Source organism: Pempheris klunzingeri, chromosome 8, assembly GCF_042242105.1.
Source record: "Pempheris klunzingeri isolate RE-2024b chromosome 8, fPemKlu1.hap1, whole genome shotgun sequence".
Classification (NCBI taxonomy): Eukaryota; Metazoa; Chordata; class Actinopteri; order Acropomatiformes; family Pempheridae; genus Pempheris; species Pempheris klunzingeri.
The window spans coordinates 13823900-13846241 of NC_092019.1; the positions used below are offsets into that span (position 1 = coordinate 13823900).

Sequence of the window (22342 nt, forward strand, 5' to 3'; positions counted from 1 at the left end):
TTTTGTTTGCTTTTTCTTCCCCAGAAGTGTTACATGTGGCATTTTTTTCCCCTGGAGGAAACTCAGATTTAAGGGCAAACAACACAATTGAAAGACGATTAAAAAAAAAAAAAAAAAAATTGTCAAAGAAGTTTTAATGAGCCTTTTTATTGTAGTTGTTACATAGCTTTTTGCCGTGGGCATAAACGCAACAGAAGCCTTGGTTGTTTAGCACTTGTGTCCAAGTTCTACAGTGATGTTATGGCACAGGCAGCGATGTGTGTGGAGGGCTAATGTTAAATTAAAAGAAGAAAACATCGAGTGCAATGAAATCAGAGGCTTCTAAGGGATTCCACAGGACTAGCTGGTGAATTTCATCACTGCGTGTTTCACCACATTTGTTCACTTTACAGTCTGAAGTAAGAAGTTTTAATATCGCGCACAAACCTACAGGTCTGAGAACCAAAGTGAACCTCCCTTTGTATCAAGCAGAAGTGACAACTTTTTAAACCATGCATGGCTTGGTTTGCTTAAATTATATTTAGAATAATACTGCTTTTAGTCTATAATACACTATTCTACACATGGAGCAAAAAACAGAAGGACATAAAATACATTGTTATGACATGTACATCATTTTACAGCATTCCCCTAAATTACTTTACACATCTACTCCGTCTTGTTTTTGACAAATCAGTACAATCTGGGAAACAAAATGAGCTCTTCCCCCTGTAACTACTAAGTTGCATGCTACACATCGAGTCTAAGGTGCTGAATAGGTTTCAGTAAAATCTTAACAATAAAAAAAAAAAAAAAACACGTACTGCTGGTGTGGTTTTATGTAGCTTTATCGTGATGTTGCGCTAGATTCTCGTTTCTCTCAATGGCTATGTTTCCATCACAGTGAAAATCTGCAAGTGGATAGATTTACCTCGCCATTATATAAACTGAAGTTATGCATGTCATAATTTTAGCCAAGGCCATTCCAAAATGAATTAATAGCACAATATGCTCATCAATAGTTCAAAAACAGACCTACATAATTAAAACGTTAAACTGCGGTCTCCTCCCAATTCACTTCAATACAGATTTACATGTTTTAAAATAGATAAATAATGGAGATTTTATGTGTGCGTCCATATTACTAATTATCACGTAACCCCTGATGTTCACATTCATAGTTAGAGAGTGAAGGAATAATGACAGGCCGAGATCTCCAGTGATGCCAGCTGAACTACACGTTAATTTGGCCTGATCTAGTTTGAACTCTTGTATTGAACCTAGATCTCGACTAGAGTGTAACAATGCACGTCCGTATTCTACAGTAAGGCAACAGGACACAGCTAATGTGCATAACCAATCCCTAAGTTGTCATAAATACTTTAAAGCTATCTTCATAACAAACTATTTGATCATGACATGGAAAAAAACAGAAATCTTGCCAGGACAAGTTTAAAAACTCTCTTTAAAAATAAATCACAGCTCGTGAATGATGTACATTGCAATATTACCCCCTCGCCACTCACAGACTGCACATCTGTAGTAACATTTTCTTGATTATATGTCCCTGAAAACGTCTCAATAAATAACTGTCTCTGAAAGGCACTCTGTAATGTGCAGCTAATAGTTTCTAGAAAATAAAACTACAGGACTCTGAAGATCGCTCGTCTGTAACACTGCGCCTGCTTTCCTCCAACTGTTGAGAATAAGCCACATAATGCAACTTGTCTACATTTGTTTAGACTAAAAATGTTTCCACAATGAGCTTTAGTCTAAAACTAGTGGTATCACCAGTCTTGCGCACAGCAACTGAACTTTTTTTTTTTAAAATGATTTCTGTGCACCGTCTCTCTGATTAATTCCTTCTTAACCAGTCAACTAACATTTGCTAACATCTGCCAGAATCCGTCCACTTTGATTAGAGATTAAAAACTGTGCTACTGTTGATGTGCTGGTTAAACTGTTGAGTCTATTTTCAGATTCAGATGTCAGAGTGGTTCATCAGTGTCAAGGATTTCACATTCCATTGATACCCAACTTTTACATCCAGTGCAATTGTTCCATATTTGAGCACCTTCTTGAGCAAAATGAAAAGAAACGCAAAACTACCACAGTAGTATATATATGACAGAATAACCTCCTGCACAAAGCCATCTATTCAATAGATGACATTTCTTTCAATTCAATTTGTCACTAAAGCTGCAGGGCGGACACTGAACCCAAGCAGTGGGGAGTTAGTGTGTGTAACACACTTCGAGCCCTTTGGATTCAGTCAAGGCCACGGAGGCTGAAGCACACTCTTCTGATGCCCTCAGCCTTAAAGAACACACTTTTGCGCGGGTGTTTGTATGCGATGTCACGTTCAGAGGATGATTGCGATTAAGCCTTGTGAGTGCAGATCATCGATGTTTGTCCAGTAATAGCAAAGCTTAGTGGTTTGAATGTAGCACTCTGTTTCTGCTCTCTCACAGATAAAATCTGCCTTCTTATCCACTCTCTTGTGTCAAGCAGCTGTCAACCAAACGCAGAAAGATGAGGTCAACTCATCAAAGCTGGGGGTGTTTTAGTGCCAAGCCAGAGTGGAGTGGGTTGCCAGCTTGGGTGTGGGCATTGGTGGGGCAGTGAAAGGGCTTCCAGATGCTGTTATGTCCAGCTCACACCTGCATCTCTGATCCGCTGGACAAGCCAAGAGCGTTTGCCTCCTCTGTTGTCAAACCATTTTTCAGTGTCCTTCTCACTGCAGACAGGAAAAGAAATAAAGGGGAGGTGGAGAGAGGATGACAAACTGTGATAAGTAAGAGCTTTCCACCACAGTATTATTACAGTGTTCCCACATGTGGCTGATAGCATTCCTCTGTGCGTGATAATGCACAGCTATTGGCCACTTGTCCAACAGTTGCCATGACTCACATGATTTTCGGTTGGCTCGGGACCGTCTCCTCTCCCGAGGTTGCGTCCGCTGGCTGGGCCCCTGAGTGGCTGACCTAACAATCCTCTCCATGATCTCATCAGCTGTATCATCTGTGCAGTTCACTGGGTCGTCACTGGCAGAGCACCATGGGGGAACACGCCCTAAAACGGTCAGACCAGAACAGATAAGAAAATAACAGATCCGCTGTATAGTAGTGCAGGTTTAAGAAATCGAGACCGAGAGTCTTCTGCCATGTAGCTGCCATATTTGGGCTGTGCTTAGCATGCTAATATATGCTAACTAACTCTAAAGACAGCTGGGGAATTTTGTACAGTGCAGGGATGTAGCCATAGAGACAAGTGAAAATAACCTGATGATAGCACTAGAGAAAGTGTTTTGATATCACCATAGTTATTCCAATTCATCCTGAGGGCAACATGAATGTGTTGTGAAGACATGTCACTCAAAAACACAAATGTGAACCTCTTGTGTCACCAGAGGAAAATCCATGGGGATCACCAAAGTCGGTAGGATTCATAATTTGGCAACCATGAATATCAAATTTTCATTTTCAGTCTGGACACTGGTGTTGGACAGTCTGACACACAGACAGCTACTGTGGTTAAAAATACCAGCTGAAAGTTTAGGTGCTACCTCGATAACACTGAAATGCTCTTGGTGAGCTCCTGGAGCAGTTGGAGCCAGAAATATGCAAGTGTGTCGAATGGATGGTGACATTAAAATAAAAGCTATGTAGGGGCTGTAACAGTAGAACATGTTTATGAGACCGACCTCTGGTGCCGCTGGCTCTGGTGCGTGTACGGAGGCCGGGGACCGTGGACGCCGCACTCTCTCCGCCCTGAAGGCTGCTCTTCAGTACGGCCTTCATGTTCTCATGTTCGGCTGCGTCTTCAGCATACTGGATACCCTGAGGCTGACTCTCCTGTGTGTCTGGTGGGGCACCGCCAAATTTGCCACTCTAAAGAGGGAGAGGACACAGGATTACAATGTCTGACATTTTGTTAGTGGGAGAAGGTGAAAGTTTGCTCCATGCCAGTTCCAAGCTTGTCATACAAAGTTAATCTTTACTAGTGACAAAGCACTTTCCAACCTGAAGTAAGAACAATTAGTCATATCAAAGAGTCCAAATTCACATACACATGTATTGTCCTCTTTATTCTGTGACGCAGACAAAAACAATCCAGAATCTGAGGTCTATTCATTTCTACCAGGAAGTAGCTGTCATCATGCGAACACGCCTCTTTTTCTCTTCTCGTCATCACTTCCTCATTCATGTGAGTTCACACACACAGTCTGTCAGTCTTACCCATGACTTGTCCTTTGTTAATCCTCATAATCACACCAGTTATTGTTCAAAGTTACGACAACAACAGGCTGGTTGAATATTAGTCACAACAGAGAGTTGACATGCACTTGTTGCCACACAAAGTCACCCCCCTACCTCACTATCATCGTCATCCTCACTCTACACAGAAAAAAAAAACACCCAAAGGTATTTTGTAAATACTGTGCACTGCTGATATTTCATTTATATTCTACAACCATTTATCAGGAAACAGTTTTCACTTTGATTATTGAACACTATTGAGTCATCTCATTAGTTTTACAAAAGTTGGGGCCTTTTCTCAACTCATAAAGCAGCACGAAATGCTAATTTTGTGTTGGTAAACATTAAAGGAGTAGATCAACATTTGGGGAGAGCCGCTTATTTGCTTTTGTGCTGAGAATTTGATGAAAGGGCTGATATCACACGCTCATGTCTTCACAGTAAAAATGAAGCTGGACCCAGCAGCTGTTTTGCTTAGCTTGGTTCCAGCGTAATTTTGAATGAACAAATAAAGACAAGAGCGTTTATCAATCTTCTCATCTAACTCTCGGCAAGAAATCGAATGGGCATATTTCACAAAATGTCAAACTTCTTAAAAGATGGAAATTGCTACGCGACTTTCACCCCACCATACCATTAAAAACTTCAGAGATACATACAAGCCACGGAACAGAAGAGCATACTTGACTGAACATCTTTGTACGAGTGTGGTTAAGGTGTGGGCCTTGTTATTTCTCCTTCAGGGACATCCAAAGGTTTGAATTTTCACACAGTGATTGAATTAGGGTCCCTTTGAAATGAGAGGGGCCCCTGCCAAGGCTCGCTGTGGAGTCCGCTCTGAGCAGCCGGCTCCTCAGGGTTTAAGGGATTTTAATCATGCAGGGAGGTGTTTGCTCTGGCCTTTCTTAGCCTGCTACAGCTACAGAATGAGATACACTAAAAACAACTCACTGTTTGTTGTTACAGTAACCTATACAGAGGAACTATGGTGATGTCATCACAAATGTATGCCATGTCTGTCAGAAATGTTCACGTTTGGTGCCTTAACCAGATTAAAGATATAACCTGTGCCTTGGGATTGCTCATATTGTTTCATAGAATTGAGAAAGTACAAACTAAACAAAGACGGGGATCAGGAAATGGAGAAAGTGAGCGGACGACTGTTGCTCGTGATGAAGAGCACTTACATCTGTTATCATTTTCCCCCTGGTTTTATTCCTCTCTCGGTGGTTGGCCCTCTTCTGTTTCTGTTGTAGCACGCGCTCTCTTGTCGTGCGATACTCCAGGGCAAATTCGCTCAAGATCTTGCTAAAGCGATGAATGCTGACCTCACGTACTGCGTATATCGGATGGCCCAGGAACAGCAGAAAAGCATGAAACCTGCAGATGTGCAGAGAAACATCGCATCACTGTGCAGAGATCCTTTGATGGAAGTGAAATTAAACATGCATCAAAAAGTAATGAATGTCATCATGACTGAACACTAAAATAGCTGAGTACCTCTGAAACAGATATCAATATTTGTGGCGATAAATAAAATATTGGCTAAATGCAAGAATCTTTTAATCTAATCCAGCATGGAGTCACTTGATCTACATACCTGTTGATTATTCTTCGATGTACAATCTTCAAAATAATGATTCTCTCTGCACAGTCTTTGAGGAAGTCTGACATTTTTTGTTTCAATGCTGGTTTCATCTCATGTTTCGCAATGACCTTGAGGTGATCCCATGATGCTTTGCACCGTCGCTCCATCTGGGCCAGATTGTCTTGAAGCTGGTCAAAGTCCACCTGATGACAATATCACAGAAACAACCCACCGTGCACTGCTGAGGTGACAAAGTGATACTGTGGAAGAATTGTGTTTTTAAAAAAATAAACAAGGCTAACCTTGGTCAAGCGGGTGATAGCTCCGATCTCGGAGTAGAGGTCGGTGCTGTCTGGGAACTTCTCCACCACGATGGAGCAGGCGTGGTGCAGCAGGGACTGCTTGTGAACTGTGTCCTTCACTTCTGGGACTTTCTCCAAGTAACTCAGCTCAAAGCCTTTAGCCTAGAGATGCACGCATACACAGCAACACGGTCAGAATGTGGGACGGAAACAACTGTCTGAAATTAAAAATCAGAAGCCCCTAGTCCAGGACTAAATTGCAGTGAATTTCCTTTTTGGCACAGTCAGAAAAGGGGGCTCAGTGGAGTGCGGCACGTAGATCCATTAGGCTGAGGATTATCAGAAACCACAATCTACTTCAGACCCGACCGATTGTTCTGTTCACCACAGCGGAGCTAAAAAGCCGCAGCATATCATGAAAGACATAATCTCCCTTGATCTTCTGCCAGTTTTAAATGGCTTACTGCAAAATATAAATGCAGCCATTATTTACGGGAACTACTTGTTTTGATGTGATTTTTTTGCTATCCCAGAGGTGCACTCATACTTAGACATACATACAGATACAGGCACATAAAGGCTCAGCAAAGGCCACAGAAAGTCACAAAGTGAGACAAGAAAAAGAAAAAAAAGAAAAAACCCAGAAACAGAGACACAGATACAAGTTCACATCCGAGCAGTCCGACAAACACAAACTGTCCCTCCCTCCCTTTTTCCTCTCAGACAGACAGACGGACGGACAGAGCCAGGTTCAGCAGAGACCTTGACAAGCGTTTTTACTGTAGAAGGACAGTGTCTGGTGTAGACAGTCAGGCAGCACATTCTTCTACACATAGAGAGTCCACTGTTAGACTTGCCAAATAAATATGTAAGTGGGGGAGCTGGGGGAGGAGGCGGAGCGTGGGAGGAAGTGGAGGAAGTGAGTTAAAGACACAGAGGGAGAGAAAGGGAAAAAAGAGGAACCTCTGAGCCATATATGTCTTGAGGGTTACTCACATTAGTGCTGTTGAGGAAGTTGCCTATGGCTAGCAATGTGGTCAAGATGTAGCGGAGTGTCTTGTTTTTCTCTAACTGGTCCATCCCTTCCTTCAGGTCCTGCAGAGGCTCTGCCACCTCCTAAAAAAGCATGAAAACGCAGTCAACATGCATATTGCCCATCTTTCTGCCAATTTATTCTGCTTTTCCTGATAACATCATACAGTAAATTGTTGAAAATATACCGATTTTATACGCCAACAACTATATCGCTGCACGTGTGAAAAAAAGTTGTTAGACGCCTTTTGTGGCTCCAGAGGGAGCTGTGTGAAGTCTGATAAACTTTGATCTGAAGACTACAAATTTGAAAATGGGAAAAATATCTGGGGGTGTGGATGAAGAAAAAAGAAGAACACCTCTTTTTTTTCTGAATTGATAGAATACTTTTAATAATTCAAAATTTTGTGAAAACGCATACTCACTTTTTTGCAGATTTAGATGAAATTTATACCACTTTCACGTCTGCATAGCTTACTTTATTATAAATGCCGGAAACAGGAGGAAACAGCTAGCCTGATTATGTCTCTGGGGCTTGCCAAAAAATAGTCTTGCACGCCCATGAAACACCAAACTGTTGTTTTAGTCAGATTCAGAGATGTTGGGAATTTTGTTAGCCTACCAGGCTAGTTGTTTTCATCTGTTCCCAGTCTTTAGGCTAAACTAAGCTAAGCTAAGCTCAGCTGCTGACTGTATCTTTGTATTCACTTTACATACATGATATTGGTATTGATCTTCTCATTTAACTATGCAACAAAGTAAGTACAGATTTTTTCCAAGACTTTTTCGGTTTTCGATTGTTTTACTTGTGTAACTTCCCAATGTGTGATTTATTTGCATGTGATTAAATTGAACGGGAATGTGTCTGACCTTCTCAATAAGCTCATAGTCCAACTTGAAAGCCCACAGCTGCAGGCGAGCAGACAGCTCTGTGATGGAGGAGAGGGTGAGAAGGAACTGCTCGGCGCTGCCCAGGGGAGTATCAGGGTTGACCAGCTGAGCCTCCTGGATCCTCTGCTTCTCCTCCTCTGTGGGGATCATTGTCAGGATTTTCTAGCAGAGGGAGAAAGAAATGAGAGGAGGTGAGGGGAAAGGAACTGGCTTACTGGATAATTCATCAAGTCAAAAGTTTTTACATAATATGACAGGGAATAAATCATCGAGAGGGAGAGGAAATAAATTGATTCTGACATTTCTAGCTCTGTTTATCTGAGATACTCTGAGATTTCCAATATTTCCCACAAACTTGTATGACATCTGAACTTTTAACCTCATTGTTGTTATCTGGCTGAAAATATCTCCAGAGACAAAAGGTAGAGAGGAAAACTCCTGTCTGTTGAGAATAAACTCAAGCAGAAGGTCTGAAAACTACAGGTTATATAATACAAAAGTCTATGGTATGTTTTTTTTAACCAGCTGACAATATGCATATGGAGCTGACCATCAATCACTGCTGTGATTAATTACATGGGAACAGCCAAAAAGCAGCCCTGCAGCCAGGAAAACACATGATATGCTAACATTGAGGGTCATCCTATCTAGATGAGTTAAATTTCTCTTGTTTGGGGAAATCCATTAGTATATTTTGGAGTGCTGAGTAAATATCATTCAAGAACTCCACATTTATTTTGGACCCAGTGAGCTTAAACGGGTCTGTAAAAATGCTTACCTCAATGCCTTCCTTGTTCAGTGCATACTCATCGAAGTTGAGGATAGCGGTTTTGATGGTGCGGGGAGGAGGTAAGACAGTCAAGCCGATATTTATAGCGTTGCTGCGTTTTGAATCCAGGACTATGATTTCTTGTCGTTTGCCATCAACAGCTGCTTTCTATTAGAAATCAAGAAATCAAGGGTTAATCGTTGAATATTACACTGACGACAATCAGCTTGTATCACCTTGTATCCTACGCTCCATAGTAGAGCTGCTATAGATTTAGCCTGTGTACCCAGGCTGACGTCTTGTTGTGTGAATGTATTATCATCAGCAGGAATGATCCATGGACAGGAGAGGTATAAACTGATGCAATAATGACATACAGGATACATTGTTCTTAAATCCTGACAAATAGTAGAGCAAAAGGTATGAAGAGTCATGCCCAGTTGTTACTTAAATCTAAAGGATGTTATTTCCTGATGAGAATGAAACAGTTGCTACAACTCTGTGTTGAGACGACAGTGTTGTGGCTTGTGGCCCTTTACTACATGTCTTCCCCTTTCCAACCTATCCACTGTCTCTATCTAATAAAGCTTTACAGGCCGAAAAAAATCTTAAAAAGTAAGACTTGGTGGCATGAATGAGACAGCAAATTAATGAATACACAGAGACACTATTGAAGAGTTTAGTATTTACATCTTTTCTATTTCGGTGCTGGATAGCAGGAAATCCTTAGCTATAGGATCCGAATCAAGGCAAATCAGGACTGCAAAATAAAGCATATAGCAATACTGCATGGTTCTACTGTAACAGCAGTGCAACAGTAATTTACCTTCGTGACAGGCAGCTCCTTGGATTTCGACTCAAACAGCTGCTCCAGCTTGGATGTGTCCAGTTTAATTGGCTCCAGTTTGGACCAGAGGGACTCCTTACAGAATTTATGACTCTTGCACTGCCAGTCCATGGGACGCACCTCGTTCCAGAAGAGACGGATGGTCTTCTTCTTCTTTTGGAAGAGAGGCATCTCCCCTCGACTCAGCTGAGGGGAGGGCGGAGGGATAGGGGCCATGAATGGCGGGGGTGGGGGCATCATTTTGCCAAGGTGAGGAGGAGGAGGGGGGCACCCAAACAGGGGCGGCGGTGGTGGCAGGGGAGCACTGCACGGAGGAGGGGGAGGTGGTGGCATCATGTCACCTGACCCCACCACACTGTCCATGTCTAAAATGTCCACGTCATCCTCATCCCTCAGGTCCGTGAAGTCCATTTCTTTGATCCGCAGCTCCCTGGGTGTGGCCATCAGCTGATCCCAGATATGATCCGACTCTTTCTTAGGGGGCGAGGCAGCTGTTGATGATTTGTCTGTCTGCTGCTGCTCTTTTGAGGGCTCAACCTCAGGAGGAGACGTCAGGCCTTTGACCAAATCTCCAAACTTCTCCGCCACTGCTCGGACACTGCCCTGGTTGTCAAGGTGTCCTACCTCCATTTTTTTCACATTTTCTTCTCTGGCCTGTCTGTGAGCCTCCAGTGTGGAGATCCTGCTGGCCAAGCTAGCCACGGAGGAGTCACTGACCTCTGTCTCCTTCTCACATTTACATATTTCTTTTTCAGTTTCTACGACATTCCCTTCCTCCTCGCTGGTTGTCTTCTGAGCATACAGCATGTCCAGCATGAAGCGCTTGCTGTTGAGTATTTTGTTGCACTGGTCGTTCACATCTGCGTCTTTAATGCACTGGGTCCATTGGCCTGTTGATACAGAAAACAATTTTAACTTTGAGAGAAATTTGCGTAGTTGATTGTCTAAGTGAGTGAATAAAATTTGCATCAATCATACCTGCTTCAATGTCATTGGTGAGTTTCTCATCTCGCTCCTCCCTCTCCAGAGTGCTGCTCGTAGAAGAGATGCTGGATGCAGAACAGTTGTCCTTTTCATTCACTTCCTCGTTCTGTCTTTCCTTCTCGCTAAGCAGTACGCCGTCTTCTACATCCCCTTCCGTCGGCTGCTCCTTTTCAAACTCCTCCTCTAACTCGCCATTCACATCCACGTCTGGCTCTCCCACCTCTGTTACATCTACTGGCTCCACTTCTGCTACCTCTCTTGTGGCTACCTCTTCTCTGCACTGTTTCTGGTCCTCAAGCTTCTCCTGCTCTTGCCTTTCTTCTTTCTCCACGCCCAACTGTTCAACTGACGCTAGCTCTTCCACTACATTCTGATCAGACTGAGTCTCAGCAACATCCCTTGTCTTTGCAGGCGACTCTGTCTCAGTCTGCCGCTTGTCTGGCTCTGAGGGAGGTGACGGGGAAGGTTTTAATACTGTTAACTCTGGCGCTGGACTTTTGGTCCTAGTCTGTGGGTCAAGGTTTGGCTCTGAGATATGTTCTGTTCCTGGAAGAGAAATGAAAACAAGGTGGAAAGAATGTTACTTTAAGTACTTCAGTTGTGCCTTTATATTATCTGATCGTCTTCAGAAACATTCTTTGATTGTAATTAAAACAGCTTTAAATTGCTTCCTGACATGTCTGCAATTGCACTGAGTGACCGTCTTAGCTCTAAACATACATTTTCAGACTGTTCACAAGTAATTCACAAAGCAGTCATCAAATTCTGTTACCGTGGCTCATGACCGTACAACATGACTGTGAAAGGCAATGTGAGTGGCTGACAGAGAGTGATTTGCAACGTCTGGGGAAAAAAAGCTCCTGTATTTTTGAAAGAAACAAGCCTTTTTTGATTGGAGCCATGACAAATTACCTTCAAATCATCGTGGCTGTTTAATCAGAACCTCATTAAAGCCATTTCATAGTAGGGAATTTAGATATATGTGTAAATGCACCCCCACCTCTCTCTTGCCCTGTTCAGACACACTAAAAATATTAGTATGTATTTTCCTACAATATCCTTGTTTCACTTATACATTTTGATTTATATTTATTGAGTCAAGTAGTTTTTCCTCAATCACCTTTTTTTAAACCAGTATTGTCTGACATCATCTCATGTCATCTCTGCAGGCACATAACAGCCCATTCATGCTCCTATCACTGGGGTACTAATCATGAATAATCAGCAAACACCATTTACCTGACGCCTGGTGTGCAACGGCGACGGGGTCTTCCTGTGAGATAACGGATGAAGGTGTGGCAGCGCGGGATGCTGAGCGGCTGGCGGGGTTGGGACTCAAACACAAAGTGATCTCTGTTCGTCCTCTTGTTGGCACTCTGGGGCGCTCCCGCTCAAGGTCCTCTGCAGCCAGCCTCTCCACAGCCTTGTGCCTGCAATAATGAGGGTTGTGAAAATGTTACTCAAAATTTAAGTTGTCTTTTAGGGGTAGAATCATTTATACCAAACTCATTCTATAGCAAGCCTTCGACAACATCGATAAATTCAGAAACACAAGCAAACGATTTCAGATTTCAGATAAGAGATAAACGGGCTTAATCCCAAATCAGAAAAAGAAGAAGGAGCTCAGTCTGGTGCCATGTTGTCAACATTTGTGCTGTGAGCAAATATGACATATTTTTATTATGACTGGGTAATTATGGGAAAAACTGAGCTGTAATCACATTACTCAGGGATTCAAATGATGACAAATAGCGTCCTTCTTTTGTTAAAGTTGGCAAGCTGGTGCTGTTTAACATTTTTGGCAAGTGTTAATACATCTTAAAATTACTTTAAAATTCAATGTTCAAGTTCAAAGTGGTGATAAAGTTGAGGGCATAAGAATTATATTGCACACACACACGGACATGGTCAGAGGGAGATAACCAGACCACATCCATGCCGAAATGCAATTACACACTTGTCCTGTTAACTCTGAGACGTCTCTATGGTGAGCAGGCCTAAAGGGGCTCTGACACCTATAATTTAGCTTCAGGCAGATTCAACTGACTTCACATCTGCTATCAATTTTAAAATAGAATTTCGAAGCGTCGACAGAGCTCCTTAGTTTTTTGCTCCATCTTCACAACTGCAGCATTACTGTGGATCCATGTGAACCCGTGACATGAAGGTACACTCACCTTTCCTCTCTGGCGTGTCTTGCTTCTTCCCTCTTGTCTACATAATCACGACTGAGATTGAAAGACAGAAACAGTCAGAAGAGAGTGATGAGGAGACAATTTAGGACCCTATATTATTCATTTTTAGTTTAAACCTGATGATTACTTAGCTGAAAATGATATACTAATTGCAAAGACAGCAAGCAGAGCATCATAAAAAGTTAAGATTAGACACCTGAACAGAACATATGCTTTTGCGGACTCCTCCTGCCATGATTCAGTATATCTAAAAATCCTCAAGAAAGACAGCCCAGATTTTATCAGACTCAAGGGAGATTTGTGAATATCTCTGCTGAGTCAAGACTGGAGCCAACTGTTTCTAAAAATTAGAAATGTCAACATGTCTTTATTGGCTGTAAAGCTGCCTATGGTACAGAGTAAAGAAATAATATATTCACCCCGACAGGAAGTCATGCAGTGTTTCTGATTCATAAGGTAAGACTAACTTGAAGCGGTTCCTCTCTTCTCGTTCGATTTTTTGCAGACGCTCTTCCCTTTCCAGACGTCTCCTCTCTCTCTCTGCAGCCAGAGACTCCTGATGCTGTCTGTACGACGAAGTTAGCAAACCCCCTAAAGCAGGTCTGCTGACCAAAGAGAAAGAACAAATGTGATAACATTGATACCACTGAGTGATTGGTTTGTTTTTTGATTAAGGCATTTGCACATTTGTTCAAGCAGGAGCTTTATAGATGGGCTGGGTTACATTTAATCAACCATAACCACAAAAAGTTCTGCATTAGCTGTGGAAAAGTTGAGATACCAACCTGTCAACTGGTTTGGAGTCTGGTGTGCAGGTTTCTGAACTAGTGAAGCGATGGACGGGTGATGTAGGAGCCTGGTGCCTGCCAGGGTATGGAGTGCCATTGGCACTGATTCTGTTAAAAGAGTGAAAAAAAATTGATGCTTTCTTCTCTGCTAAAGACATTTTTTTCCACTGAAAGACGAGGGGCAGGCATCACTTCAAGAACCTCTGATGTGATGTGAATTGCAACGTAATTGTAGGAGCCTAAATGCAGTTTATTAATGTTGAACTGGGTGGCATGCAATAATAATAATAATAATAATAATAAAGTTTATAGGCAAAACAACAGTAGGAATATCCACGGTTTGTACAGTTGAAGTATTTAGAGTTCATATTCGCAATAATGCCATAAGTTAATAGTCTAATTCATTGTACTTAAAAGCTGTGGATAATTTAAAATGTATAAAAGCTCAGTTGTAGTACATTTGCAAAATGTGGGAATAAGTTATTGTGCTTTCAGGTACCAGGGCACCTGTTAATTGACTTTTAATACTTGCATTTTTGTGTCAAAGTTACAGTTAAACTTTATCGAGTGGTCCTGTGGATTTTTTTATGTGGATTATGATGAGTGGAATCATTAGCGCTTCAAGCTAAGGCTTCATTCATTGGAAACCTACAGTAATATTGCTGGACAGTTTACACTGAGAAGAACGGTGCTCTTCAGCACATCTCTGCAGGCATTTGAGCAGCAGGAAAGCCATGCCATCAAAAAATGAAGAGTACCTGCAGGTCCTCACTCATCCTTCTCTGTACATGGGGTTAAACTTCCATAAATTGGTCCTATCACCAGACATACTCCTTTTATAGAGGTCTTGTAATTGCTACGTTGATTACGATAGCAAATCGTGCACAGAGTGTAAATAAATACTTAACAAAGCAGTCAGAATGTACTTACACTTACCAGTGTTCAACTATTAGTGTTGTACTAGTGTTTAACTACAAGCATCTCTCTGAAACTATTAATGCAAATCACAAAACCTCAGAGCCATTATCCATCTTTTTCCTGCACACTCTTGTTACATTTGACTTGTTGACTCCTGGCCTTACCTCTCAGCCCAGCAGGGCTTTCTAGCAGTGTAAGATGTAGGAGAGTCGTTTATATCTGTCAGACTGAAGACGGAAGTGAGAAAAAAAAGAGAGTAATAGTCAGGTCAGAAACTCCAAAGATGAAATAAATAAATGTTAGTCACACAAACAAGACGGTGAAAGCGCAGTCGAAGGTAGGAGGGCTGCAAGACCGCACGACAAGAGCCGACAGGGGCTAACCTATACTGTATCTCTGTGTGCTGTTTAGAGGGCAATAAAACTAATGTAAATTCTAATAAATTAAACTGTTTTAGAGGCTTTGAATTTTTATTTGCTACTGTATTGAGAACAGGGAATCATTTATGCTTAGATGGCATCAGGGATACAAAATAAGCAACTGCTGTGCCAGTCCAGTTTTGTTTGCCTATCCTGTTTCCATTACAGATCTGAACAACCTAGAGACAGTGACCGTGACTCATGCTAATATTTTGAATCTTAATGCTTTGAATTAATTTATTGACTTGTCTCGGATTAATAGTGGTGGAGAGCCACAATGAAAGACAGATGAGTGTTACATGTCTGCAAATAATGCTTTCCAGCAACTGGGAAAAGGAAGTAATTATGACTTTCCTTTTTTTTTTTTTTGGTACAGCAAGGACAGATGCAACATAACTCACATCTGATGGGACATGAATGCATTTCTGGCAACTATGATCAAAAACACGTATCTCAAGGATGAAGGTGGCCGGGAGGAACTAAGCTACAGCATGTGAAACACAACATAACTTTATGGGTCTTTTCTGAGTGCAGTGAGCGACAAAGAGACACAGACACCAGTGATGGGAGGACAGTGTGTTTCTGCATTATGAGGCATAATGGTCTGGATGAACTGTAGCTCCTGGCCTCTACCTGTGGTGCCTCTCTCTGTCCTTGCCCTTCTCACCCACTTTAGCCTCAACAAACACCTGGCTCAAGTCAAGGGATGTAGTGAGAGGGTGGGGGAGAGGGAAGGGTGGTGAGGTTGGGGTAGACTGACACTGAGGCCGTGCGGAGCCTGGCACTCTACTCATAGCAACAGGGAAGAGACAGTCACGTGGCTGGCGAGGAACACACCAAGGACTAAAGGCCCTCTTTTTAGGTGCGACGGACACAGGAGACGGTGTCCTGGCCTTGACGCCGAGATATTTTCTCTGCCCTTCTGGGTCACTGGCTTTAGGGAGGATGTTGGTCATACACTTTAAGTTCAAACACATGCTAGGAGTTTCTGCTACAGCTGGAGCCACACTAGGATGACAAAATACGAGAGAGAATATGAGAGTCCAAAGGGAATGAGGAAGGTAATTATACTAGGGAGATACTGTATGAGGAAAATGGGGAAACTGCATCACGCTTGGGAAACCAGCTGGCCTAAAATACCTGGGAGCGCCCTGTCTAGAGGACTCAGTGACTGGATGACTTTCATCATCTGCCTCTTCCTCCTCATCCTCCTCCTCCTCTCCTTCCTCCTCTTCCTCCTCCTCTTCTTCCTCTTCCTCTTCTCTGTGGTGAGAGGAGGGGCCGAGGGTCAAAAGGAGGAAAGGGAGGATGTAGGCAGGCGAGAGGGAAGAGAAATTGGACAGAGACAATATGAAGACACAGAGCAGAGAAAGGCCTGAGAGACACAACACGCAAAGGTGACAAACACTAAAAACATGCTTGTCAAAAAAGCACAGAAGAAGTATTAGTGCAGACGAGAAGACCGCTGAAAGATGTATGAGAAGCTTAGTAGGTTTAGACACGTCTTTCTTGACAATATTTCAAAATGTTAGAAGTGGAAATGCACAGGCAACAGTTACAACTACAAATGCAATTTCTATGACAGCATTAATACAAAAACTGTGTTAAACTGAAAACATCATCAAGTGCTTTAATTGAGGAGAAAAAGGTTCAAATCTGTAGGTCTGTAGGACATATCTTGTGTGCTTGAACTGATAGTCTGGGATACTTCGCCATAAAGGAGTCTTGGATGTCTGGATTTCATTAACAATATGGAAAATAGTGATCTTCAAAGATGGCTTGAATTTCCTGTGGTGAACTGGAAGAAGCTAGTGCGGTATCATATGACCTTCTGGACTGAATTTAAGTACACCTTAAGACCTGAGTGCTACCAGGAATAGTAACAGTGATCAGTGGTGACAAATACGGTAATTCCCATGAAAACGGACTGCCCATGCAACTGTACAGTTAAACATTATTGCAATTTTTCTCTTGCCAGTTGTGGTTTTTGAGTTTGTTTAGTCACAAAGGTTTGTCATATATAAAACAAATGGCACTGAGGCGGTTAAGTTCAATGTGCTCTCGCTTAAGGAAGACAGAGAGCAGATAGCTCATATCATGTGTTTACAGAAGCTTCCTATTTCCATCAGAAGAGGCTCTTTTACAGTGGCGAAATTAATTCAAATGTCACTTTCCAGCAACAGTTTCCCCATCGTCTTTCTTTAAATTACTATATAATTAAAATCTCTGCTTTGGCTCTGGACAGAATAGACACATCTCTCCAAGACTGAAACAAAATCCAACACTTGAAGTCAAGCTGATTCCTGTCAAACACAGTAATAACACACCATGGACCCAGGAATAATTTGTGATTCCTTTTCAGTTGAAGCTATCCGAGTCTCAAATATACAAGATCAAAAGACACCCTCCTGGCTGAAGCTTTTAAAACCAGGATTAGACCAAGTTAAAGCTCAAATGGAAGCATGGATAAAGTTTCTTTTCTTCTCTTGAATCTTCCACTTTTCCTTTCTCTCTGTCCTCCCCCCGCCTCACCTTTCACTGATGTCTTCAACACGCTGGCCGCCGAAGGGCAGGAAGCTGCTTGCATGAGTATGAGGGCTGCTGGGTGATGCTGGGGCAGAGGCGTGGCCTCTGCTGTTCTGGAGCGAATGTCTCCGGCTGCGTCTCCTCTCCAGGCCGCGCCTGTCGTTGGTACCTCCAACGCTGGCCCGTCTGCGGTCCTTGCGGCAGCTTGGGGGCAACTGCGCTTCATCATCTCCGTCCTCATGGCGGAGACTCATCTGGATCGACGGCATCGAGGAGAGACCGAGTAAGTAAACTGTGTGCTGTTCGTAAACACCAACCTGGTTGCACACTTCATTTCTGTCTGCTGTATGAGTACGTGACCTACGAGCTATTATGAAACACACGCCTGTTAATATTACATTATGGCTGGCTGTTATGTGATAATATGGGCGATGCAAGCTCCTGACCTCGTAGATGTTGAACTGTTCTACAAGGTCGAGGTCGGTGCCTTTCCGGCTCAGGTGTCTCTGGCCCATGGCTTCAATGCCCTGCTCCTCCAGACAGTCCACCATGTCGTAGAATGAGTCCTGGTCTGGGAGGCCTGCCAGAGTCTGGAACACAAGCACATTCAATAAAAAACACGATAAGAGGTATAACCTTGTCCCTGCAATATTTTAGATTAACTGTGACAGCAAAAATATACTGGAGCAATAAAGAGAAACAGAGAAGGAGTAAAATTACTTCTGAAGCTGTTTTGTTTGAATCGCGTATTTAAATGTAATCTGTAAATCTGTAGCCAGATATGCTATCTAAATAAGCTTCAGTCAGTACTATTTAATGCACTTATATTGTCTATATTTTGGGCAGGGTAGGGTCATTTTATATATATATATATATATAATACTGTAAAACCCATGTTGTCTTCAGAAAGCTTGATTATCTTTATGTTTTCATCTGTGTGTAAAAAATGCCATCACGTCATGAGGACTGAATATTCACTTGATCCAATCGAGCTGACAAAGTGGCCTCTCAGATCTGATCACACTTTGGAAACAATGCTGCTGCTGTACTGTGAGCATTTTCACCTCACATTAGCATTTTTTCCAAGTTTTGATAAAGAAACCCAGATGCAGATTCAATTTCAATACAATGTCTAAAAGAGATTTGAAAGATAGAGAGCCAGATGGAGGAAAATACTGTAAAGGAGCAGACATGATACTAGGACAGGATAAATAATTGGTATTCATTCGCCGACCTTATTGATGAGTGTCATCGCGTACACTAGCAGCTCTGTATCGACTCCATCCTTCTCATCCAGGATCTCCATGACGTTTGACCACAGTTTTGTGTCTGTAGCAGCAAAAGACAACACGCTGTACATCGCAACACAAACTCCAAACACACAGCACAACACAGCACCCTGTACTTTTACATGCGGCTACACTAGATAAAACTCTTTTTCATTAATCCATCTACTCATGTTAAGGAATAAAAGTTGTTGTAACCTTTGCAGCTCCACCAAGGGGCAGAAATCAAACCAAAAACTGTTTTGTCATCTTATGGCTCCAGTAAGAGATATGCAGTCATAGCAGTAGTCCTCTTGTAAAGTGGCGGTGAAAAAACAAGGCAGGGGCGACTTGATCTCCAATGAGAGAGAAGCAGCCCCGTATCTCAGCTACAAGGGTCAAGTCCATCTCCTTCTCATTAGGAGACGGGGGATCAGGTTTAGTCTTCTTACGCAACAGCAGAAGTGACAGGATGAGACAGAGCTGAGACGGAGGGATACCCGACCCCTGCACGCTGACGCTCAACCCTGTTGTACGCCGCAGTACAATGTGGAGCCTTCAGAGCGGCAGGTAACTGAACCCCGCTGAAGGCAGGAGTTACAGTCTCTCTCAATAAGCCTCGTTCCATGCATGGCTAGGGAGCTGCTCAGGACAACTGATCTGACTGCTGTGTAACAGGAGACTGTGATCTGTAGTCAGCTGAACACTACTACAGCTACCACGGTTATTTTAAACACGCTTGTTTAGTGGAACTGAAGGAAAAAACGTATTGTTTTTGACACTGACTGTAAGATCCCCGTCAGAGCACCATAAACACTATGTTCTGTTGAAGAGAGGATTAAATATGTGCATGCTTAGAGTTTTGCCTTAAATTTCCTCTATTTACATCTATGATATTTTGACAGTGTTTTAGGCGTACCAGTCTGTTAACCCTGCTGAGTAAACTACTGGCTTGTTAGCCTGGGCTCTTACCTCTTTTGGCATCCACAACATTCACAGCCTTTATGAGCAGGGTAGCGTTAGACTCGGTGTACTCCACAAACACCAGCAGCAGCTTTAGGGCTGTCTTCACCACCAGCCGGAACTACACCAAGAGAAAAAAACACTTTAACACAGAAATCACCACCAGCCACCAGACCCTTAATCCAAGCACATAACACACAATCCATTTAATTTAAACTTTTAAACTTTAATTTTATGTTTTTGTTCAAACACATGGATAAACATGACACAGGATACTGTATGAGCCAGCCCATGAACTTCCTACTAACAAATGGTATCATATTGCCTATAAAACCTTTTCCTGTCTGGAGCATCTTGGAAGGTTTGATAAGAACCTTGTGTGACGCTGAGACAATATTAGACATTTAACAGCTCATGGGAACATTGTGTTCTGTACTCAAATAGTATGGAAGTAGCACAAAAACGTGGAGGAGAGAGAAAACTGTTAGAGGGGAGACACAGACATGATGCACAGCACAGCTGTCAACATTAATTTACTTTGAAAATCAACATCATGTCAGTGGTGATAAAACCATCATAGTTAATTTAACACATCTGAACAGCTGCCACATCAGCACTACGACTGGACAAGCACCACGCCAATGATCATGATAAAAATGACTATTGACAATGGAAATTTGCCACAGAAAAAGATTGGGAAGACTGGGTTTTTGTAGAAGAAAAAACAAGGCTGGTGCCAAATATTATTTCAATATTTACACAGCACAGCAGAAAAGTAATTAGTAAGAACAGAAAACAGAGGTGAAAGGGAGGAGAGTCAGTGTAGTTCCTTCATCTGCTACAAACGTGCTGCACATGTTGAAATCTGGCCACTAGAGGGCTGAGGTGGCCACATGGGGGGGGAGGTTGAGCAGTTGAGCACAGATGTGGTTGATTTCACTGTATATCTTCTGTGTGGCTGGAGCAGAGATCTTGTGAAAATAATGTTCATATTCTTTACCTTGGATCCGACCAGGGTGTACAGCCACTGGACCGTTTCATTGTGAGATATGAGGCCGTTCATCCCATCCACGTACAGCATTATCTGACCAAGGGCTGGAAAGAGAGAGACAAAGAAAGAGATGGGGTTTGGTTAATCATCTGCCAAGTATTGTTTTTTTTTTCTTCTCTTCACTAAAAACTAACCATCACATTTCTCCTATTCGGCACCTAAAAGACCGAGACTGAGTAAGTGCTTCCTCTAAATGCTTGATGTCTGATCTGAACACTGATCATGGACCTAAGTGAAACTCTGAAAATCAGATCACCTGCAAATTCTTAACTGGTTGATTTCTTGAGTCCTAAAGAATCCCTAAAATGTCTCTCTATCTTTTGGCTGATTGTGAAGCAAGTCTGTAGATAACGACATAATATAAACAGAAAAATAACATTATTAGGACTTCAGACAACATAAGTATTGTTAGAAAAGGGTATGATGTTCCCCATCATGATTAAATCTCCATACAAACTGGAGCTGCTGCAGACACAAACTTAAAAAATTGCAACAGTTAACTGAGGAACTAAAAAGAAAAACAGCGCACGTCCTGTCATCCCTCAAGTCAGTGAACACAACTGGAGGGGAAATATTTGAGCCAAGTGCCTCGGTGGATGCTGACATGACTTCCATCTGTAACAGGATACATAAATAAGAACATAATAAGAGCCGAGGGATCTCAATGGGGGGGCGGTAAAAGTGTAGGGCTTCTGTTAAAGAAGGCGATGGGGGAAGGGAGACCAACATCGCTGGACAGGAGTGGAACAGACAAAAGCGCCCTTTAAATATGTGGTCTTTTTTCCTTTAACAGCATCTCAGTGGCCATCCGCACACAGGGAGCTAATGCACTCACACAGGAGACCACAGCAACAGGATGACGAGCTCAGCCTGAACCCACAGCAACTTTAGGTGATACATCAGCTGACGCAGTGAAAAAAGCTGGAGCACAAACGTGAAGACAACGAAAGTGGAACATTTTGGTAAAAAATGCCTGTTTGACTGTTTCTTGGCACAAACTTTGGTTTTGGGGGACAATAATTTTCATGAAATTCCTGTCTTTTTCAAACATGACAAAGGGTGATGAGCCTGTACCAATCAAGTTCAGAGATGTACGAGTAGCAGGAGAATTCTTCATGGGCTGCAAAAGCTGATACACCAGCTGTTTTGAACTGTTTAAAATATAGAAAGAAGTAACATAAAAAAAGGCAGAGTTTAATCTTTGAACTAGATAAAATACTTGACATATTGAGAGCTCCTTAAAAGACTGCGATCTAATGTTCTTGCTGTGCTTAAAACAGTTTCTTATAACGTGTTACAATGAGAGGCTGCAGCTTCTGTCATATATTTTTCCTCTCCTCTTCTCTAGAGGGGCATGAAAATTGTGAATATGCTGTAGATAAGCCAAAATTCCCAGGTGCAGCTGCTGTGTGCGCACGGTGCGTGAGAGTGTGTGGGTGGACGCATGAGTGCCTGAGTGCATGAGTGCGTGAGAGTGTGTGTGTGTGTGTGTGTGTATGTGTGTGTGTGTGTGTGTGTGTGCGCGTGGGTGTGTGCGTGTGTGTGTGTGTGTGCGCGTGCATGCTG

The 22342-nt window shown here is 42.5% G+C and overlaps 1 protein-coding gene across 1 annotated transcript in view; it reads right to left on the reverse strand.

Moving 5' to 3' along the window:
• Positions 1-117: 117 nt before the first annotated feature.
• The window catches only part of fhod3b (formin homology 2 domain containing 3b), an 88308-nt gene continuing 66083 nt past the window's right edge, over positions 118-22342 (reverse strand). The window contains exons 7-28 of the mRNA XM_070835619.1: positions 20726-20820; positions 19735-19846; positions 18732-18826; positions 17944-18087; positions 17504-17751; positions 14717-14779; positions 13632-13742; positions 13314-13448; positions 12829-12879; positions 11891-12081; positions 10646-11197; positions 9647-10557; positions 8830-8988; positions 8031-8213; positions 7125-7244; positions 6129-6290; positions 5839-6029; positions 5426-5618; positions 4353-4376; positions 3683-3869; positions 2890-3051; positions 118-2716 (exon numbers count right to left, since the gene is read on the reverse strand). Of these exons, the coding sequence (XP_070691720.1) occupies positions 2634-2716; positions 2890-3051; positions 3683-3869; positions 4353-4376; positions 5426-5618; positions 5839-6029; positions 6129-6290; positions 7125-7244; positions 8031-8213; positions 8830-8988; positions 9647-10557; positions 10646-11197; positions 11891-12081; positions 12829-12879; positions 13314-13448; positions 13632-13742; positions 14717-14779; positions 17504-17751; positions 17944-18087; positions 18732-18826; positions 19735-19846; positions 20726-20820 (4172 nt within the window). The 3' untranslated portion in view covers positions 118-2633. The remainder of the gene's footprint in view (positions 2717-2889; positions 3052-3682; positions 3870-4352; positions 4377-5425; positions 5619-5838; positions 6030-6128; positions 6291-7124; positions 7245-8030; positions 8214-8829; positions 8989-9646; positions 10558-10645; positions 11198-11890; positions 12082-12828; positions 12880-13313; positions 13449-13631; positions 13743-14716; positions 14780-17503; positions 17752-17943; positions 18088-18731; positions 18827-19734; positions 19847-20725; positions 20821-22342) is intronic.